General features: G+C 41.7%; 1 protein-coding gene across 1 annotated transcript; it reads left to right on the top strand.

Moving 5' to 3' along the window:
- Nucleotides 1–9,816: 9,816 nt before the first annotated feature.
- On the top strand, nt 9,817–18,546 carry rgmb (repulsive guidance molecule BMP co-receptor b). Its single transcript, XM_085425379.1, has 3 exons — nt 9,817–10,349; nt 13,959–14,506; nt 16,249–18,546. Exons 1-3 carry the CDS (start codon nt 10,232–10,234, stop codon nt 17,005–17,007), a joined length of 1,425 nt encoding a protein of 474 aa, XP_085281505.1. The 5' UTR covers nt 9,817–10,231; the 3' UTR covers nt 17,008–18,546.
- The last annotated feature ends 30 nt before the right edge of the window (nt 18,547–18,576 follow it).

Raw genomic sequence — 18,576 nt, 5'->3', positions numbered from 1 at the left:
TGGTTTCTGTTCGAGCAGCTTTTGTTACCTGCTGTTTCAATCTGTTTCTGTTTCACTCAGCAGCATTTTAACAAGTCATACTCAAACCGTCTTCAAACAAGCGTGCAGTATTAGAGGATACTGAAGCACAAAGAGAGGGTGTGACAGCTTTCCTAAATAACACAGACAATTTACTTTAGCTGATGCATAAGCTAATGTTGTGTTCACCATTACCCCCTCCCCCCAAAAAAGAAGACACCTCTGATAACAGGTCACATTTACACAAAATAAATATTTCACTCGTCATTTGAGATGCCACAAAGCACAAAACTTAATACCAGTTGGAATATGTTAATTCCCGCTGCAGCCATTTGGAGACACGCAGCCTGCTGTCTTCACAGTGTGAATCCAAATCCCACCATCCCAATCCAGCTTTCATCCCTGACTGTCAGCAGATGAGAGCTTCGTACACCTCTAGCAACTCACCCGGTGTGTGTATTTTTGTATGTTTGTGTGTACCCACCGAGGAGCTTGCTGTGCAAGCATATTCACAGCCAGAATTTCTGACAAGCCTAATGAATCTCCAGAGACCCACTACCTGCTAGCTCTCTCTTGTTCTGTCTTGTCTCCATTGTTCTCTCGCTTAGTTTTCTACCTTCTTGCACCCCCCACCCCTCCTTCCTCTTGCTGTTTGTCTGCTTAAACTGGCACTGCCTCTCTTGCTGCAGCCGGTTCTGCCTCCATCAGCTAACAAGCTCCCTTCTTCTCTTCTGAGTGTCCACCTTATACTCTCCTCATTGACTCCCACAGAAGTAAATGGCCCAAGAGAGACCTTGATGTTGATGGGGGTGTGACAAATTGCTGAATTTCTCTCTCGTCATTGCCGAATGCGATTCAAACTTCTGCCATGTGTGAGAGGGAACCTCCTTCTAGAAAAGCTTTTAATTATAAGTACCAGTGGTTTATTAGTCATGCCTCAGCTCAGCTTGTCTGCCTAAAATCCATTACCTATGCCTGAGGAGGCCTTGTTAGTTCACAATTGATTGCATAATTACACAGCATTATGATACATTGGCCTCATCGTGTGGTAATCACAGTAATTAGGGAAATAATGTCTACATGAGGTCTACATGGGCAAGGAGGCAGAAGATCCATGACTGTGGAGAACAAAAGAACCCAATCCAGTTGCTCCAACATCCACCTTAAATGTCCCTCAAAGCACAAACACGAATGTGCACACATGTATATTTACATAGACTGCTCCAAAATGTCAGTCAGGAAGTTGTGACAGCGTTGCTGATCTGTTGTCTCACTCAAACTGAGGGGAAGTGAGCGCACACAGAGCATGAGTAATGAAACGCTTCACACTCATTTGGCTTTTGCACTTCAAATGAGATTGGCACAGTGCAGCATCTAAAACACAACCATTAGATCTATAATGACTCCGCAGCCTACTCCCCATGGACTGACTACTCGCGCAGACACACACACACACACACACACACAGAACCCTTCCAACCCCCAAATAGTCTATGCATTATGCATCCCACCCATCTGCCACTTTGTGAGCACTCTATCCCAAGGGGAAGAGATGGGAGGAGAAGAGAGGGAGGCACTCACAGCTGGATAGAGGAAAGAGACCGGGCTTTTCCACCCTCTCACCCTCTCTCTCATATCTCCGTCAGGATATGAGCTGCTGGAATGTGAGGGGCTCACCTGTGTTTGGGCTACAGACAGGTATGAGCATATGGCTCGGGTGTGTGAGTGATTTATAGATGCCCATGTCTTTTCTCTCTGTACGTGTGTGTGTTGATGGAGGTTAGTGTCTACCACTCGATGATGTGCACGGCCCAGCAGTAGGTGTAAGCTGTGTGTAAACCACAAGACTCAACATATCTGAGAAGCTTCAGTGTTACACATTTATATTCATGTGTGGAAACCCATCAAAGAAACTTGGATGCGTGTGGGTGTGTGTGAGACAGGGAGAGAGATGAGTGATATGCTTGTGTGTATATGTGTGTAACGGGATCAAAGTAGTAGAACAATTATCACTATGATTAGATTCACAGGCTTTAAAATTTCCCAGTTTTTGGAAGCGCTGCGCTGGTGTGCACAAAAGCGTGTCTCTTTATCCTGAAATGATTGCTCAAGAATCACAAGGCCTCTGCTTTTTTAAGTCAATGCGAGCTGGCAAACCGACTGACAAAACAAGTTTAGCTGCAGAGCGAGCTGGAGGCGAGAGAGAGGCAGTTTAAATAGCGCGTCTTTGTCTCGCAGCTGCCAAACATTCACCCTGACCCAAACCAAACTGCAACCCCATGATCCTCATCTGCCCTATTACATCCCTCAGCTGTTTCCTCTTCACTGCTCTGCGTGTGCAAATGTGCGTGTTTTTGCCCAGAGAAAATAGAGGCTTCATTGTCACCGCGTCGTCTGATGCAGCTGTGTGGCTTCAGATGTTTTTACACAAAGGATGAAATGATAGATGAGTGAAAGGAAGAGAGAAAATGATGAAGAAAACAGAAAAAAGAATGTGTGAATTTGACAAAACTCTCTTGTTTGTTTATCTGAGGTTTATCCATGACATCTTTCTTACTCCATTTGTGGCAAGAAAAAAAATGAAAAATCACTAGAACAGGCTCGTGTCCCAGCGGAGCAGGAAAACATTTGATAACACGAGTGTTTAGAAAGTCCATATTTCGAACGCCAGTGTTTGTTTTGATCTAAAATTAATCTGGGCTAAAATGCTGATATATTGATTTGAGCTTTAATGAACACAAACTAAGCAGCAGCAGTAGTTGAGGAAATATTTACATCCCTAAGAACTTATAACTTGGTTTAAAAATATCTTTGCCATCTAAGAGTGGCATCCACAGACTTGTAATATGAAATTCATGCTATCTATTAGCGTGCTCATGCATTTTAGGACATTATTTCATTCCACATATTATATTCCCACCAGTAATTTTATTAGTTACAGTATTAGTTACAGTAGGGGGTTGGAAGATACAAAAAGGTGCTCGAAACATCCCTCAGAGATTTTGGTCCATATTTACACGATAGAGTCACACAGTTGCTGCAGATTCGTCAGCTGCACATCTGTAATAGGAATCTCTCATTACACCACATTCAAAAAGTGCTCTATTGCATAGAGATCCAGGAACTGTGTAGGCTGTTTGAGTTCAGTTAACTCACTGTCAACTTTAAGAAATCGGGTTGAAATGATTGGACCTTTTTGACATGGTCCGTTTTCCTGCTAAAAGCAGCCATCCAAAGATTGATACACTGTGGTCATAAAGAGATTAACTTGGTCAGCAGCAATACCTGGATAGGCTGCTGCATTGAAGCAATACTTGGTTTGTAGTAAGGGGGCCGAAGCGTGCCAAGAAAATGACACCACCACCACCAGTCTAAGCCATCGATATAAGGCAGAATGGATTTATTCGTTCATAAATGATAAATAATCATATGTCCATGATTACTACCATCATCACCACTTCCATTATGAGTATGAACAGTTGCAAAACAAAAGGGGTGTGGGGAGGTGAGGCATGCTTCAAATCTAAACCACATTTCAATAGTGAAGGCGTTTAAAGATAAGCTATCTTATCTTTACTTCACATTTTTAATAGATTGATCAATGCCACAATGGCGTAGTATTTTATATATACAAAATAAGGAAGTTTAAAAAAATGCTAATAAAGTAAATGTATCTTAAAGCTGTACTTATGCAGAGAAAGCACGAAGAGAGAGCGAGAGAAGGGAAGGCAGGTTTTTTATTTTGGTTTTATGCTAATGCCACTCAGTCAATACACATCGACGGACTGTGCGGGGATAAAGAGGCCGGGGCTGAGAGTGTAAGGAGAGAAGCATCAATGTGATAATCTCCCACTCTGGCCTCCATTAAAGGAATTCCCTCCCGCTGATCTGAGTTCTCTGATGACGTTACATTTCTCTTCAGCATTTTAAAAAGATAAACTTACCCCACGATAACAGTTCTTGCTTTTCTCCACTCTGACACTTTCTGCATTGAGGCACCTGAAACCACCCTCAGCCTCATTTGCCTTTTCTTTTTTTGTGAGTGGGCAGACACAGGATGGTCTGATAAGGCCAACTCAGGTAAAACACAACATGAGTTCGGCCTGGGAGAGAAACAGCTATCAAAAAGGCTATTAAAGGATTTGGTTTCTACTTGCGTTACGAGAGGCTTTGATAGCTGGATTTTATCTGCTTTGTTATCGTCTCACATCAGGAATACAAACACACACACACACCTGTGCGCTCCTCTTACCTTTACCACACATCTATGAGTCAGGAATCAGGTGTGTGGAGCTTTTGTGCGTGTGCTTTGGTGGCTGGCACAGAGAATGAGAAGGGCACAGTTTATTACAATGCTGCGTACGGTGAAGTGGTGGAATGTGATTAAGTCCAATTTTGGGCTACTTGTTCATTTTTTTGTTTTTACATAATGCTGTCTGATTGTGTTTCACAGTGTTTTCATGGCATCATTTGATCATTTCACTGTGTGATACTGTTGTTGTTTTTAATAAAAGAGTGTGATGCCCTCACACAAATTATAATACACTTGATTCCGCTTCCACATTTGACTTTATAATATCCTCCTAACCCCTTCAAAACATGTAAATATTCCAACTCATTAAAAATGCTATTCAGTTTTTCTAAACTGGCTCAGGCTGTAGAGCAGATCAACCTATGATCTCATGTTTGAATGTAAGATTCAAATTTAAATCATATGTAGATGATATGTTTGTGTAAATGGGTGAATTTATGCATGCAAGCACTTTGAGTTTCATCATTCTGATGCTGCCATGTAATGTATGTGTTTCAAGATAAAGTGCACAGCAACACCCTGCGGGTAAAGCACATAAAAATAATCGATAATATATTTATAATATACAGCTGTATTTTTGTGTGTGTGTGTGCTGAAAACATGAGATTTTCATTTTAAACTGTTGAGCTTTTGAAAATAAGGGTTTAATTTTACACTGATGGCTTTAAAAAAAGCACAAGTGTGGGAGTAATTTGATATTGTGCCTTTGATGCGTTTGCAACAATGCAAGCTGTCAAGACTTACACACTCTGGCACACTCACACATGAACACACAGGTGTATTATGGTGAGTGGTGCGAGCTGTTGAATGATAGGCTGTTTGCAGTAGAGCGGTTTAGGGGAGGTATAGGCGGAGGTGGAGAAAGGCAGAAGTGGAGATGGGAGGCAGAGGTGTGGAGGTGAAGACAAGCTGGAAGTTTGGAAACAGATGGCCTTTGTATGTAACACATGCATTCATGGACGGGTGTGTGAATGCATGTGTTACTGGACAAAGTGTGTGTGTGTGTGTGTTTGGAGGGGGGTGAGTTAATTTCGGTGTGCTCAGATCTCTGGTCTCAGCTGTGGTGTAATTGATTAAATGAATTAGTACAGAATATAGAATTAATGTTCATGAATAGGATCCTGTGTTTTGTGTGTGTGTGTGTGTGTGTGTGTGTACTTGTTTAAACATCCTTGTGAGGACCAAAAATTGGTATGCTACTACATTAGTGGGGACCAAATCCTGCTCCTCATTAATTTAAAGGCAATTTTGAGGTTCAAAATGTGATTTTAAATATTATATGGAGTCCATTTCTGGAAGATTTGAAAACAAGTGTGTGTGTGTGTGTGTGTGTGTGTGTGTGTGTGTGTGTGTGTGTGTGTGTGTGTGTGTGTGTGTGTGTGTGTGTGTCAGATGGGTTATTAGAATGAAATATGAAATTAGTCTTGATGAAAAGCACCAGATATGCGCACATGTAATTGAATTAACCAGTCTGTGCTCCGTGTGTCAGCATAAATGAAATGTTCACCTTGCGTGCTTCATCCTGCTGAGAGGTGCATCACAGACAGACCGGCCAGTCAGGAGGCTGTTCTACTGTCAAAAGCACTGCTTGTTTAATTTCTGTCATAATAGGTATCCAGGATGTACAGCTGGGTGGGAAATTACAGTTAAATAACATTATGGGTCTTAGCAGGATGTTGGACCAGTAGGAGCCCTAAAACAGTTTTAGCCAGGCTCTGCTGGCAGGATGAACACCAGTCTTCCAAAAGAATTCACCTTATTTGGTGTTTTGATGGTAACGAGGAGCGCTGTCTAATGTACCAAGGTATATATGGGCTATAGATGTTTTTAAGTTTTAAAATAATTTGATGGAATTATTTATTTATATATTATAGCCAGCAACTTAACAGCTAACTTAAATAGATTAGCCAACATTCTTTCTCTTTTAAGTTGCTTGTGTTCTTGGGCAGTTCAATCTAAATCTAATGTGTTATATTTTGTGAGTCATTTTTATTCTTGAAAGTGGTTAGGGCAGTTGCCTCACAGTAGTTAAGATTCTTGGTTCAAATCTGCAGACTGGCGTCCATCTGTAGGAAGTTTGCATGTTCTTCCCATGCCTGAGTGGATTCTCCCTGAATACTCTAGCTTCTGATAAAAGATGTATGTCTGCTTAACTAGTGTTTCTCCGTTAGCCCTGCAGGTCACATGTGACAGACTATGACCTCACGCTATGACAGTTTTGATGAGGGCAACTGCAACCCTGAAACGGATAAGCATAAGAAAGTGGGTGAATGGTGGAAAAGTGCTGTTTGCTTCTAAATATAGTGGAGTAGAGGTATAAAATAGCATCACAACAGCAATACTTGAATTACCATAAAGTACCTTAAAATACTACCACTAATAAATGTCAATGTCAGTGATCATGAAACCATGTGATAACACCTCCTGCTCAAAAGTCTCTGTTTGAGGCTTCTATATCACAGGGATCTTCTGGTACTGCTAAAGTTCACTGCTGATCTGCATCCACTTGTCCCCTAAGAGTTAAGGTTCGATACAAATCAGTGCAAGGCTGTTATGAGTGATCATAACAGTCTTATCTTATGATGTAATATGTCTCTCCTGGTAAGAGTGGTCTCTTTCATAGTGACAATAACCCCATCCACCAGACATGAGGGGGGTCACTAAACGATTTGATGATGATGGAAATCAAGTCAATTAAATGCTGTTTATGTATCACACTCATCACATCTCAGTCGAAATGAGCATCTATGGGATATTTTAAACTAGCTCTCTCAACCACCATCATCAAAACATCAAATGAGAAAATATCTTTTGGAAGATCAGAGACTCAGAAATGTATGACTTCTGGACTCATCTCCAAGGTGAATTCAAGCTTTTCTTCTTACACTTTACATTGCTTTTTCCCCTTTAATTTTTTCTTTAAATATGTATGCACATACTACACATAGATGTATATGCTATTGTGTAGTATGCCAAAATTAGTTAAAAAATATTAGCATACACATACTGCAAAGCAATATGTTACAAGATCTCCTCGGTCATCTCAGACAGCCTTCCTCACCAGCAGCGTGCACGTTATAAAAATCAGACACACATTATCTGCCCTGACCACACTCACTGTAAAATCTTCAAGAGTTCTGTGTTTAGTTTAGAGACGCATTCAGAGTGGCCGTGACTGAATCCGAGTCATGCTACAGCTGCTCTGACACACAGCACATAAAGTAGCCACAGAGCAGGGTTATTTGATGAGTGCTTGCTTATACTCGCATCCATATAAACAGGTTAAAGCCAGGGTTGTCGAGTTTGGCAGAACTTAATAGATAATAGAAGATTACACCAGGAAGCCCTGCACGTATGCACAGAGAACAAACACAGGGTAGATTTGCAGACTTAGTAAAAAATTATCTAACTGTAGATGCTTCGGTGCTTGCTTTGAAATTTACCCAACTGTAAACTTTACGTGAAAAAGCAGGCTTGGCTCAGTTTCAATTTTTTTTTCTTTTTTTGTTGCTATTAAAGATCTTAAATCCACAACCTTCAGAAAGTTATTCATTTATGAATTACAGCTGGAACAATAAAGATAGCAAGGCACAAGTTACTTTGCATATATTTAGTGGCTGTCATTATCTCTGTTTACACTCCCTCCTGAACTTTCGGCAGTTTTGTTCTTTTTACTTTACAGCATTACGATGGTTTCGGTGTGAACATGTTTGGACGGTGTGTTACAGACATCATCTGGGCATTGTGTTTAGTTCTGTGTCTGCCAACATATTTTTATTTTTTTTATTTTTTCCAATAAGGTAAGGAAGGATACAAACTTATTAAATCAAGTTTAATGTACGCTACATGTTTTTCCATTCAGTTTGTTTAATTCTTAGGAAGCACAAAATAAAAACTCAAGCATGGACTAAGCCACTGTGTCACTGAATACAGACTGAATAACAGCACACAAAACATCCAGCTAATTTCACTGATTAATTAATTATTAATTACAATACTGTGCAAAGGCCTTGAGTCTTTAGTTTTTGTATAATTTGGCATACCTCAGCCTTTTCTCTCGGTTTCCCTTTCTTAAGAATAGCTTCTTGACAGCCACCCTTCCACTGAAACCATATCTGATGAGACTTAAGCAAACAGTAGATGGATGGAGTGCAGGGTCAGATGCATCTGTCAGGTCTTGTATCAGGTCTTTGCTGGATTTGTTCCTGTTTCTTAAAGACATGACTTTAGATACTTTTCGTCTGCTGAAGATCATTTTTAAGGTCTTTCACTTGTGCAGTTTCATTAAAAAAAAAAACAAATTTAAAGACACACAGCACATCATGTCAACTAAAGAAATTAAAACAAATGCTGTGTTTTTGAATCAAACTGCTAGTTTCCAAGTGTCTAAAGTTACAGTGTAGACACTACACTGGTGTTAGATACCAGTTTGTGCTTGAATGATTCATAGGTCAGTGTTAAGTTGCTTAACAAACAAACAAACAAATGATCAGGTATAAGGACTATACCTGAAAATAAGTGAAAATAAGTAAAAAAGCAGAAAATGTCCAAAACAAATCAAAACTGTGAAAGATCTTTAGAAAGCCTGGAGAAGCATTGCTCAAGACCACTTTATAAAAAATCACAAAAAAGCCTGGAAAAATATAAAGACAGACTTTTGCCCAATACTGTATATCCCCGAGTTTAATAAGTGGATTTATATGATTTATGATTTCTATTATAGCCATGGGGAACACATGGGGTAGACTGGATATGACTTATGAGATTAAGAGGTGTCCTTTTGGAGTATTTCGAGTGTAGTATGGTTAATTTTCAAACACTTATTTGATGTGGGATTTCAGAAACAACAGACATACAAAATAAAAGGGAAATTGTTTGCACTTACCTGTATTTGTGCAAACTAGAAGTACTAATAATGATATAAATCCTATCAGTACTAAAATATAAAATGTGATTTTATTGTTACTCTTAAGAGGCTTATTTACCTGTGAATGAATGCCATTCTAATTACACCTTGTAAAATCCTTTAACATTTCCACAGCTACTGAATAGCCTCCCTTATTTTTGCAACATGTTTGCATTAGTATTTCTATTCCTTTTACATTTTAAACATGAGTTAAGATTTTTTTTCTGAATAACATTTTTGTTCATCGTCAAATGTTCGACTTCCTTTTGTATTTTGTTCTAATGTTCTTGCTGTTCGTGCGCAATTAAATAGTGAATTGAATAAATCAATAAGCTCATTATTATTTTTAGTTTATACAGTGCTGCTTTACCTAGACTTCATAACTTTTATCAGATTTTTATTTATTTGTTTTTGTCCTATTTTATATACTCTCTCTCTCTCTCTCTCTCTCTCTCTCTCTCTCTCTCTCTCTCTCTCTCTCAATGTGGTATAGGCGGGTTTTCCGCCAGCAGGGTTTGGTTGATTCTCTATTGATTTGCTGGGGTGGGAGAGGAGGAGGAGGAGAAAGTGAAATGGGAGGAGAGCAGGAGAAACCTCCGCCTGGCCGGTGAGGGAGGGAGGGATATGATTGTGCGTGTTCTGGACGAGAGAGGAGAGTGATCATAATCAAGGCAAAAGTCCGGCTTGCAGCGGGAGCGCACTCTAATCACGTGGGGTTTGGATTTGTAAAGGAGAGAAAAAAGTAAAAGTGTCGACGAAGTGACTTCTGGTTGTACTTTGTATTTTCTTTCCTCTCTGTGCCTTTCCACCTCCCCCTCCGCCCTGCATTCCGCGGAGCAGCTGTGTTTTAATGCCCCTGCGCACCCGTGGAGGAGAGGAAGGAGAGAAGAGTGAAGAAGAAGGGGCAGAAGAAGTAGTGAGAAGGCCTGGACACCACCCGTCCTCGCCCTCTGGAGGTCTGTCCACTCTCCCCTCCTGGCCCTGCATGGACGGGGATGGGGAGAGCCGGATGCTGTTGCCGCGGGGCTGAGCGCCTCACCTCCCCGTCTATGGTGCGCCGCTTCCGGCCGCTTCTACTGCTGATCATCGCTCTGTGCTGCGGTGCTCACATAGGTAACTAATCACACTTGCAACACTGCAACACCCAGAATCTCTTTGGGTCACAGTAGCAACTGATCTGTAATTTATCTACTTTCATATTCAGTGATGAACTAATTACTGCGGACTCCATCAGCTATAACCATAGTAACAACATTTCTTTTCAGTCGCCATCACTTGATGGTGATTGAAACACTTTGTTAGTTATTAAGCATTTGTAATCACTGTGCGGTTGATCCTTGTGTTGGGCCCAGTGCTGCCTGACAATGGCTCTCTCTAAAGCGGCAGTGCAGCAGTCTGAGCACGGATCGAGTTTCTCCTCTCTCCTGGGCCGTCATTCTCCTGTCTGCCTCTTAATGGCTCATGGAGGAGGGGGAGAGAAGGCAGGAGCGAGCTACCTCTCCTCTTGTCCATATAAACCAATTCTTTTAGTGCACTCGTTTACAGAAAAAACAAACAAACAAAACAAAACAATCTATTCCACCGCTGCACATCATAAAATGTAAAAGGAAGTTGTGCTGTGATTTAAATCTGGCCAAACCTAAATAAACATGTAATGTTGAGCTGATGCTGATTAATAATGTCTATTGTAAGAAATAGGATCAGATAATCTAATTTAAGAACATATTCTTGAATGTCCAACATATTTCTCTTTATATTTGTGGATATTTATCTTTTAAAACCCCTACAATCATCCAAGGCTTGTTAGAAAAACAACAACAAAAAAACCCCCAATGAATTTAATAAATGAAGAGCCTGTTAACTGGACGTTAACAAGGTGTCTGCAAGGATTTCTGACACTAAACTCAAATGTGACAGTTTTGACATACTTCTGTTTTCTGTGGCTTTGCAGAGCTCTTTACTTTTTTGTGAAACTGTTTGCTGGTCTGGTTTTCTGTCTCGTAAAGATACAGAAGCATTTTACATTTGGTGCAAAAAGGCAGCAAAAAAAAAAAAAAAAAAAATCAAATCTGGCTGAGTCTGAGTGTTTTTGTCTGTGCAGGGGGTCGGCTGTCTGTAGAGCAGTCACACCTCCAGTAATTAGTTTAACACAGCGCAGGCAGTCGGACAAAATGGGAACACAGAGAGAGACCCACTTCACATTAAAGACCCTCTTGGCACCTATGTTGCACGTGCGTCACCTGGAAAGAATGTGTTTTTTTGTTTGTTCTTTTTTTAGTTTGTCCAGCCAAACAGAATGTTTTATTTGTTAAAACTTGTACATGTTTTGGGGTATTTAGATACATTTCTTTGTTGTAAGCCCCATGTGTCTGTTTAGGCAGGGAGGAAGGAGGGTCTGAATTGTTGACTATTGTTCACAGTGTCTGGCCGACGACAGAGAGAGTGAGCTCCTGTAAAGCTTTGCAGCTTAAAGCTATGGAAAGGGTGTTTGTGTGATTTGAGCTCAGCGTGTGAGAGAGTGCACACAACAAGGTGATCAATAAGCACTTCTGGAGCTATTCCCTTGGTTGAGAAATGATCCCAGTAGATCCTTTCCTGATCTCCAGAGATCAAAGGAGTTGAAGGCAGCGAGATTGGGAGGCAAAAAAAAAATAAAAATGCTAAACCGAGCCATTGAGATTCAGCTGGTTGATCTTATGACCTCTGTCTGATGGTAGAGAAGGTGCCTCAGGAAGAGAGGCAGTAAGGAGGTGAGGCTGGCCAGGGAATGAGGCTACAAAGGAAAAAAAAGAGAGAAAACTGAAGATATGAGAGAGAAGAAGATTTGAGTCCTGTGGGATTATATTGAATGCGAGGAAGACAGAGGATAAGGAGCAATGTTGAAGGCAATTTTAAACACACGAGGAGTTGTGTATTCTCCTCTTAATAGTATTTGCCAGCCACCGCAGTATTCATCACCTCGGCTTCACTTGGCAAAAAATATGCTAATTTAGAGAAACTGTTTACAAAGGAGATCACATGAATGTTTTCAGAAGCAAATAAGAAAATTGTGCTTTAACATGTAACGTGTAAATATTACAGACGTTATTAAGCATCATATGGAAATCCTAGTTTTTATTTCCGAGAGGTCAGAGTGCAGGGTCAGCATGGGAGCGACACAGTGGTGTAAACTTCAACAGAAGCTTTCCGTCAGTAAGGTTTTGCAGATCGATGGTTTAATGCCAGAGCCCTGCAGTCAGAGGGTCAGCTTGTTTCTCGCTAAGTTATCCTTCGGAGAAAATATTAGTGAATAAGTGCTTTTTGTGCAGCAGCTCATGATCCTGATAACTTCTGAAAGAGAACAAACTGCTCTGATTAGATTGGGAGTCGCATTTGGGTACTGCAGGCTAGATTGGAGGGAAAGAAGGAGGCTGTTGGTGCACCAGTCAAAGACACAATGTGTCCTCAGTACTCAGACCTGTCTGTGCAGCGGTGGTTGGCATAGGAGGCAGCCTGTGTGTGTGTGTGTCTGTGGGTTGGTGTCAGTATTTAACAGTTAGGAGAAAGATTCTAAAGCGCAGTGTGAGTGAGGGTCCGTACCTGCACCCCGAATAGCAAAATTCAGAGCATTACTGCCCCCATTTGGTGGCATCACACTCCTTCATGCTCTAAAATCAGATAAATCGACAGAGAATAGCGGACGTGTGCTGCCAGCTGGTTAAGTGATGGAGTAACGTTTGAGTGATCGTTTCTGTAAAAACTCTTGCACTTTCGGCCTTTTCTTGGCCATTAAGAGACCATCATCTAAAGATCACCGACTGTGTGTGGTTAACGGAAGTACAAGCAGCATTCTTTCTAAGATAGCTATTGCTGTGTGTGTGTGTGTGTGTGTGTGTGTGTGTGTGTGTGTGTGTGTGTGTGTGTGTGTGTGTGTGTGTGTGTGTGTGTGTGTGTGTGTGTGTGTGTAGCTGCTCATACACTGCAGAGCCTCTCTCTCTCTGGCCTAATCTAATTGGAGCACGTTGTGACTAATGCATTAGGTCTGGTCTCTAATCTCTTTCTCGCTCTATCTTTCTCTCTCTCTCTCCGATGATCTATGATATAAAAGGCGACTTTGACCCTCGTTACATTTAGAAACGCAGAAAAAGATAAAACATCAGGGAAATCTGTTTCTGATGGCTACACGAGGTGCATTTTTGATTATGTTTTTCCTCTGCAGAAGCCACCCAGGATCACTAACACAATTATTCAGCACCTTGCTGACGAAGATTATTAGCTTCAAAAAGTCACTGTGTTGTGTTTGTATTCACAGCACAGCTGCTTTGCCCTGTTCCCTTTGTCTATAATGCTCTATATGCTGTGTGCTCCTTGGCTGTATGGGCACTTTTATCTCACTGCTTGTGGTAAAACATGCTTCGTCTTCCCTCTCTCCGGTTGCTCTTTGGTTTATTACACTTCAGGTTTATTACGCTCACAGAGCGGCACTGATGATTGATTCAGACTTTCAATCAACAGCTGGTTCTTTTTCTAGTTTTATTAGGTTTTTATTAGACTGTAAAAAGACTCATATCACTGCGTGCTTAAAATCAAAGCTTTCTTCACACGTAACCTTGGTAGTCTTGTGTGATTTCACAACCCTTTCACTTCCACTGAGACATAACTGTGTCTAGTTCATGCCTAAATTATCAGACATGTGTGTATTATATATTAGTATTCCAGACTCTATCTGTGTGTCCTCTTCAGGTCAGTGCCAGGTGGCCACACCTCAGTGTCGTATCCAGAAGTGCACCACCGACTTTGTCTCCCTGACCTCCCACCTGAACCCTGCGGTGGATGGCTTTCACACTGAATTTTGCAAGGCTTTGCGTGCGTACTCGGCCTGCACTCAGAGGACAGCAAAGGCCTGCCGTGGAAACCTGGTCTTCCACTCGGCTGTTCTGGGCATCTCAGACCTAATGAGCCAGAGAAACTGCTCCAGAGACGGCCCCACTTCTCCCACACACCCTGAGATTCCCTTTGAGCCATGCAACTATCACAGCCGCACTCAGCACGCCCACACGCAATCCCATGCACACGCTCACTCACACTCACACACTCACAGCCACAGCCACTCTCGGGCTGAGTACCTGTTTTGTGGGCTCTTTGGTGACCCCCACCTGAGGACATTCAAGGACAGCTTCCAGACTTGTAAAGTGGAGGGAGCATGGCCTCTTATTGATAACGACTACCTTTCAGTGCAGGTCACTAATGTTCCTGTGGTTCCTGGCTCCAGTGCAACAGCAACCAATAAGGTAAGGAACCGGAAACTGGCTTTTGGGCTCTTATTTTTCCATTTTTGAAGCTGAAACACTCTTACAAGTGCAAGCAGGGTTAACAGTCTAGTTATATATCTCTTGTTTGGGTTTCCATAATGACGTCCAAGCTACTTTTATGCATGTCAGAATAAGAAATCTTATCAAAGTCAAACTGGAAAACATGCTCTCCTTGACTCTCATGCTGAGTGTTTCTCGCTCCCATAGACTCACAGGTGTAAGGCAAACAGCCTCAATCTTGTGACTCTTAACTCTTGTGACTGAAGCAGTGTTAGAAACCTAACTTGGTTAATGTCTGCGTACAGCCTGACCTTTAATAACATGAAATGAGATGTGTGAAAGGACCCACTGTTTACTTATGTGTGTGTCTGCAAGCACTTGTGCGTGTGTCTCATAAGTTCACGAGTGGCACTCCTTGCGCTCTGCTTACGGCACTGTGTGTCTTAGAGGACACAGTGCAGAAGACGCTCACTCACAAGCACACACGCAGGCACACACCACTAAATGGATGACGAACCACACAAGGTGATCTTTGTGGTGTTAAAGAAGCAATGTTGTTTCCCCGCGATCATCTGCACTTTCTAGCACAGTCGATAGCTTTAATTATTAAAGGACATACACACCCGTGCATACACTTAGTCACGCACACACTCGCAGAAACACACACACATTAAGCAAATAGTACAGCTGCTACACTTTGGAGCTGTAGGTTTGACCTTGTGTCAGAGGTGGGGCAAGTTATTAGTCACGATTATTAAGGACACAGACACGCACACATACACACTCTTTCACACACATTAACGGCCCTCCAGGCTTAATGGCCTGCCAGGTCTCATTCCTCACGGCTGTCATATGAACAAAGCAGCCATTCACCGGAACTATGATGCTAGTGCTAACCGTAATGCTCACACCACACCCTGCATCTACCACTTCCAGCTTCCACTCACCACTGGATCCCTATGTGTGTGTGTGTGTGTGTGTGTGTGTGTGTGTGTGTGTGTGTGTGTGTGTGTGTGTGTGTGTGTGTGTTTCTGCCAGCCTGTGTGTTCGTGTGCGTGCATGTGTAAGCATGTTTGCATAGCTGTGTCAAATTACAACTTGTTAAAAAGTCATTAAGTCATTTCTCAAATGTAGCCTGATGAGAGTTGGTGACCTGTGCAGTGGGTGAGTGTTGATATTTGTGAAAAACAGACAGATGGAAATTTCTTCTGCTTGTCATGAGATTTTTTTTTCTTGATTCAATTATTAACAGTTTAGTGCATAAAATGAACTAAACTGAATAAATTGACTCTTTTTATTTTAGGAACCCCAGGATGCTCAGTTACAACACAAAAAAGGGAAATGTATCAAACATTTGTTTAAAAGGTTTAAACTAACCAGATAGTTGGAATTGCAGCTTATTATTATTTTATGATTTATTAGGATTTTCTGTCTTCCTGATCAACCAAAGTGCAGCTATATTCATATTTTCTGTTTTGTTCAACTAGCAGTCTGCTTGCTAAAGATATTTCATTGACAGGGTCCAAAAACCACTGAAATTCATTAGGAAATTATTAAATTAGTTGGTGATTAATTTACTTTCAATTTACTTGCTCTATTCATCTTTTTGATTACAATTGTTTCTATCATGTAAAATGAAATTAATGAAATGTCTCAATAACTGTAAACTGAACACATTTGAAGTGTTCCTCTAAGTTACCTGATGCTCTGCTGCTTTATAGATCACCATCATCTTCAAACCCTACGAGGGCTGTACGGACCAGAGGGTCTACCAGGCCGTCACGGACAACCTTCCGGCTGCCTTTGATGATGGAACCGTGAGCAGTGGCGACCCCATGCACAATTCTGCTGGTGCAGACGGAGCAAGCAGGAAGGTCCGGGCTCTGTGGATCTCCGAGCGCAGCCCAGGGCGCCACGTGGAGCTGCACGCTGGCTACATCGGCGTGACTGTAATTGTTCGCCAACTGGGGCGCTACTTGACCCTGGCGGTGCGGATCCCAGAGGAGCTGGCTCAGGCCTACGATGCCACCCAGGACCTGCAGCTCTGCCTGAACGGCTGCCCCAGCGCAGAGCGCATCGACCAGGCGGGGCATCTTCCCCTGCCCGTCTCCCCTCCTGCGCTTGGCCTGCAGCTTCAGCAGCTACGTCGGCCAAGCTACTCCTCACAGACACAAACATCCGCCTACGGCTCCACGCAGGTCTCTGGTGTGGAGGGGGCGAGGGAGCGGTGCAGGGAGCAACTGGAGGTAGAGGACATTTACTTCCACTCCTGTGTGTTTGACCTCCTGACCACCGGGGATGCTAACTTCACAGTGGCAGCATACAGTGCGCAGAAGGATATGGAGAGTCTCCATCCACACCGGGACAGCTGGAGGATCTACCCCCGTAGTTTTGCCACCTCCTCTTTACACTTTGATTCTCAAAATTTCAAACGGCTTGCCCTGCTCCTGCCATGTTTTCTGAGCACTGTGTTGATGTAATAGCGGGAGTCTTTGTGTGCGCCTGCATGTGTGTAGGTCTGGGTATGTGTGTGCACTACAAATAAATGGTTTGGAAGTTTTTTGCTGAGCACTGATACTTAACACTGGCACCTGTTTCTTGCAGTGAGGAACCAGCAGCCTGAGCAGTTATTAGGACTTTAATTTTCTTTAAAGGTGAAAGACCTCCCAGTGGACGCAGGACATGCTGGTGTCACTAACTATAAGAGAATCAGCTCTCTGGAGGTAAAAAATGCAAAATAAAATAAACAAGACGTCACGACGGCTTCTACAATCTGTCTTCAACTTTGGATAGAACGCACCTGACAATGACACAAATGTCTCTGTGTGTTTAAATTGACTGTAAATAGTTCATTTTGTCTTCAGTGCACTGTGTAATGGAGTCAAGTTTGTTTTTGTGCCATTTGATGTGATTTTTTTTGAATACCTCAGATGAGGAGGTTTGTTTTAACAAATGCACTTTATTTTAATTTTTTCCACAAATCCACATCAGTGTTTTTTTGTTTTCTTTCACTTCATGTCCTCCATTAAAACTAGCTCAAACTTTGGAGCTCTGTGATTTGGTTTTGGATCCTTTCACAGTAAAAGTAAGTAGAACAATAGGAGATGTCATTTATTTTTAAGTGCAACAAGTACTAGCTGATTTGCTTCAGCATTTTATTTTAAGTAATGTGAGCTGTTCTGTTGAATGTATTTTGAAACTCGTCACAGCGAATGCCATCAGTACTACTTTGTTTTTCTCATGCCTGACTTTGACTGCTTGTGTGAGTCTGTGTGTTTGTGGGTGCTTCAGTGTTTTTCTTTTAATGTGTCAAAGTGTTTTCATTTCAGCTGATTTGCATTAGAAGAAGTCCCGCCTTTTTGCTAAGACGCTGTGACTTTACAGGCTCGTGTTTTTTACTCGGTCTACTTTTTTTTATTATTCGTATCATTTGAGCCAAAGACAGATTTTATTTTTTTTTGTTTCTTGTGCAGCGAAAATCAAAACTCAACACCAAACCAGCACCCTCCACCCTCTCGGATTCTTTTTCTCCCTAGTTTTTAAACTTACTACTGTAGATTGGTTTTGTTGGAACTGACAAGCTGCTCCTTGTTGGGATACATGTAAAATACTGGAGAGAAAGCAGTGCAAATTACTGAAGAAACCTTATCACGCTAGGCTGTGTTTTCTGCATCAGCGTTGTGTTTTAAGAATTTGATACCTGGTAGAAGTTTCTACCTTTAAAAAAAGCCTGTGAGCCTTTTGAACATGTAACATTCTCTGTAATTACGCCAAATTTGTTTGACGATATTGGTTCATCTCAGTTTTTTTTGTTGTTTTTTTGGCATTGTGGTCTCTTACAACATGTGTGAGTGAAGAGTGACTGATCAATGTTGAAATACTTAACTTATTTATGAACGTAGTGCCCCGTAGAGGAAGTTAAGCTCCATATTCTTGCTGTTAAATAATAATTTAAAAAATGTCAGATGTGATTGTACTGCCACCTAGTGGTAATCTGTTGATATGTCAGTGTGTTACTCAAGGCTCTCAAAAAAAGGAAAAAAAAGGAA

Source organism: Rhamphochromis longiceps, linkage group LG12, assembly GCF_057381845.1.
Source record: "Rhamphochromis longiceps isolate RC_006_pf linkage group LG12, R_longiceps_female_GT1.1, whole genome shotgun sequence".
NCBI classification, from domain to species: Eukaryota; Metazoa; Chordata; class Actinopteri; order Cichliformes; family Cichlidae; genus Rhamphochromis; species Rhamphochromis longiceps.
Note: the sequence above shows the minus strand (reverse complement) of the source record. Positions and strands in the feature narration are given on the sequence as shown.

What these genes read in the sequence shown, in the direction of transcription:
- rgmb (XM_085425379.1), top strand. Translation starts at nt 10,232, where the DNA reads ATGGGGAGAGCCGGATGCTGTTGCCGCGGGGCTGAGCGCCTCACCTCC. An exon ending in GTGCTGCGGTGCTCACATAG is followed by an intron (nt 10,350 to 13,958) that starts GTAACTAATCAC and finishes TGTCCTCTTCAG; the next exon opens with GTCAGTGCCAGGTGGCCACA. An exon ending in GTGCAACAGCAACCAATAAG is followed by an intron (nt 14,507 to 16,248) that starts GTAAGGAACCGG and finishes GCTGCTTTATAG; the next exon opens with ATCACCATCATCTTCAAACC.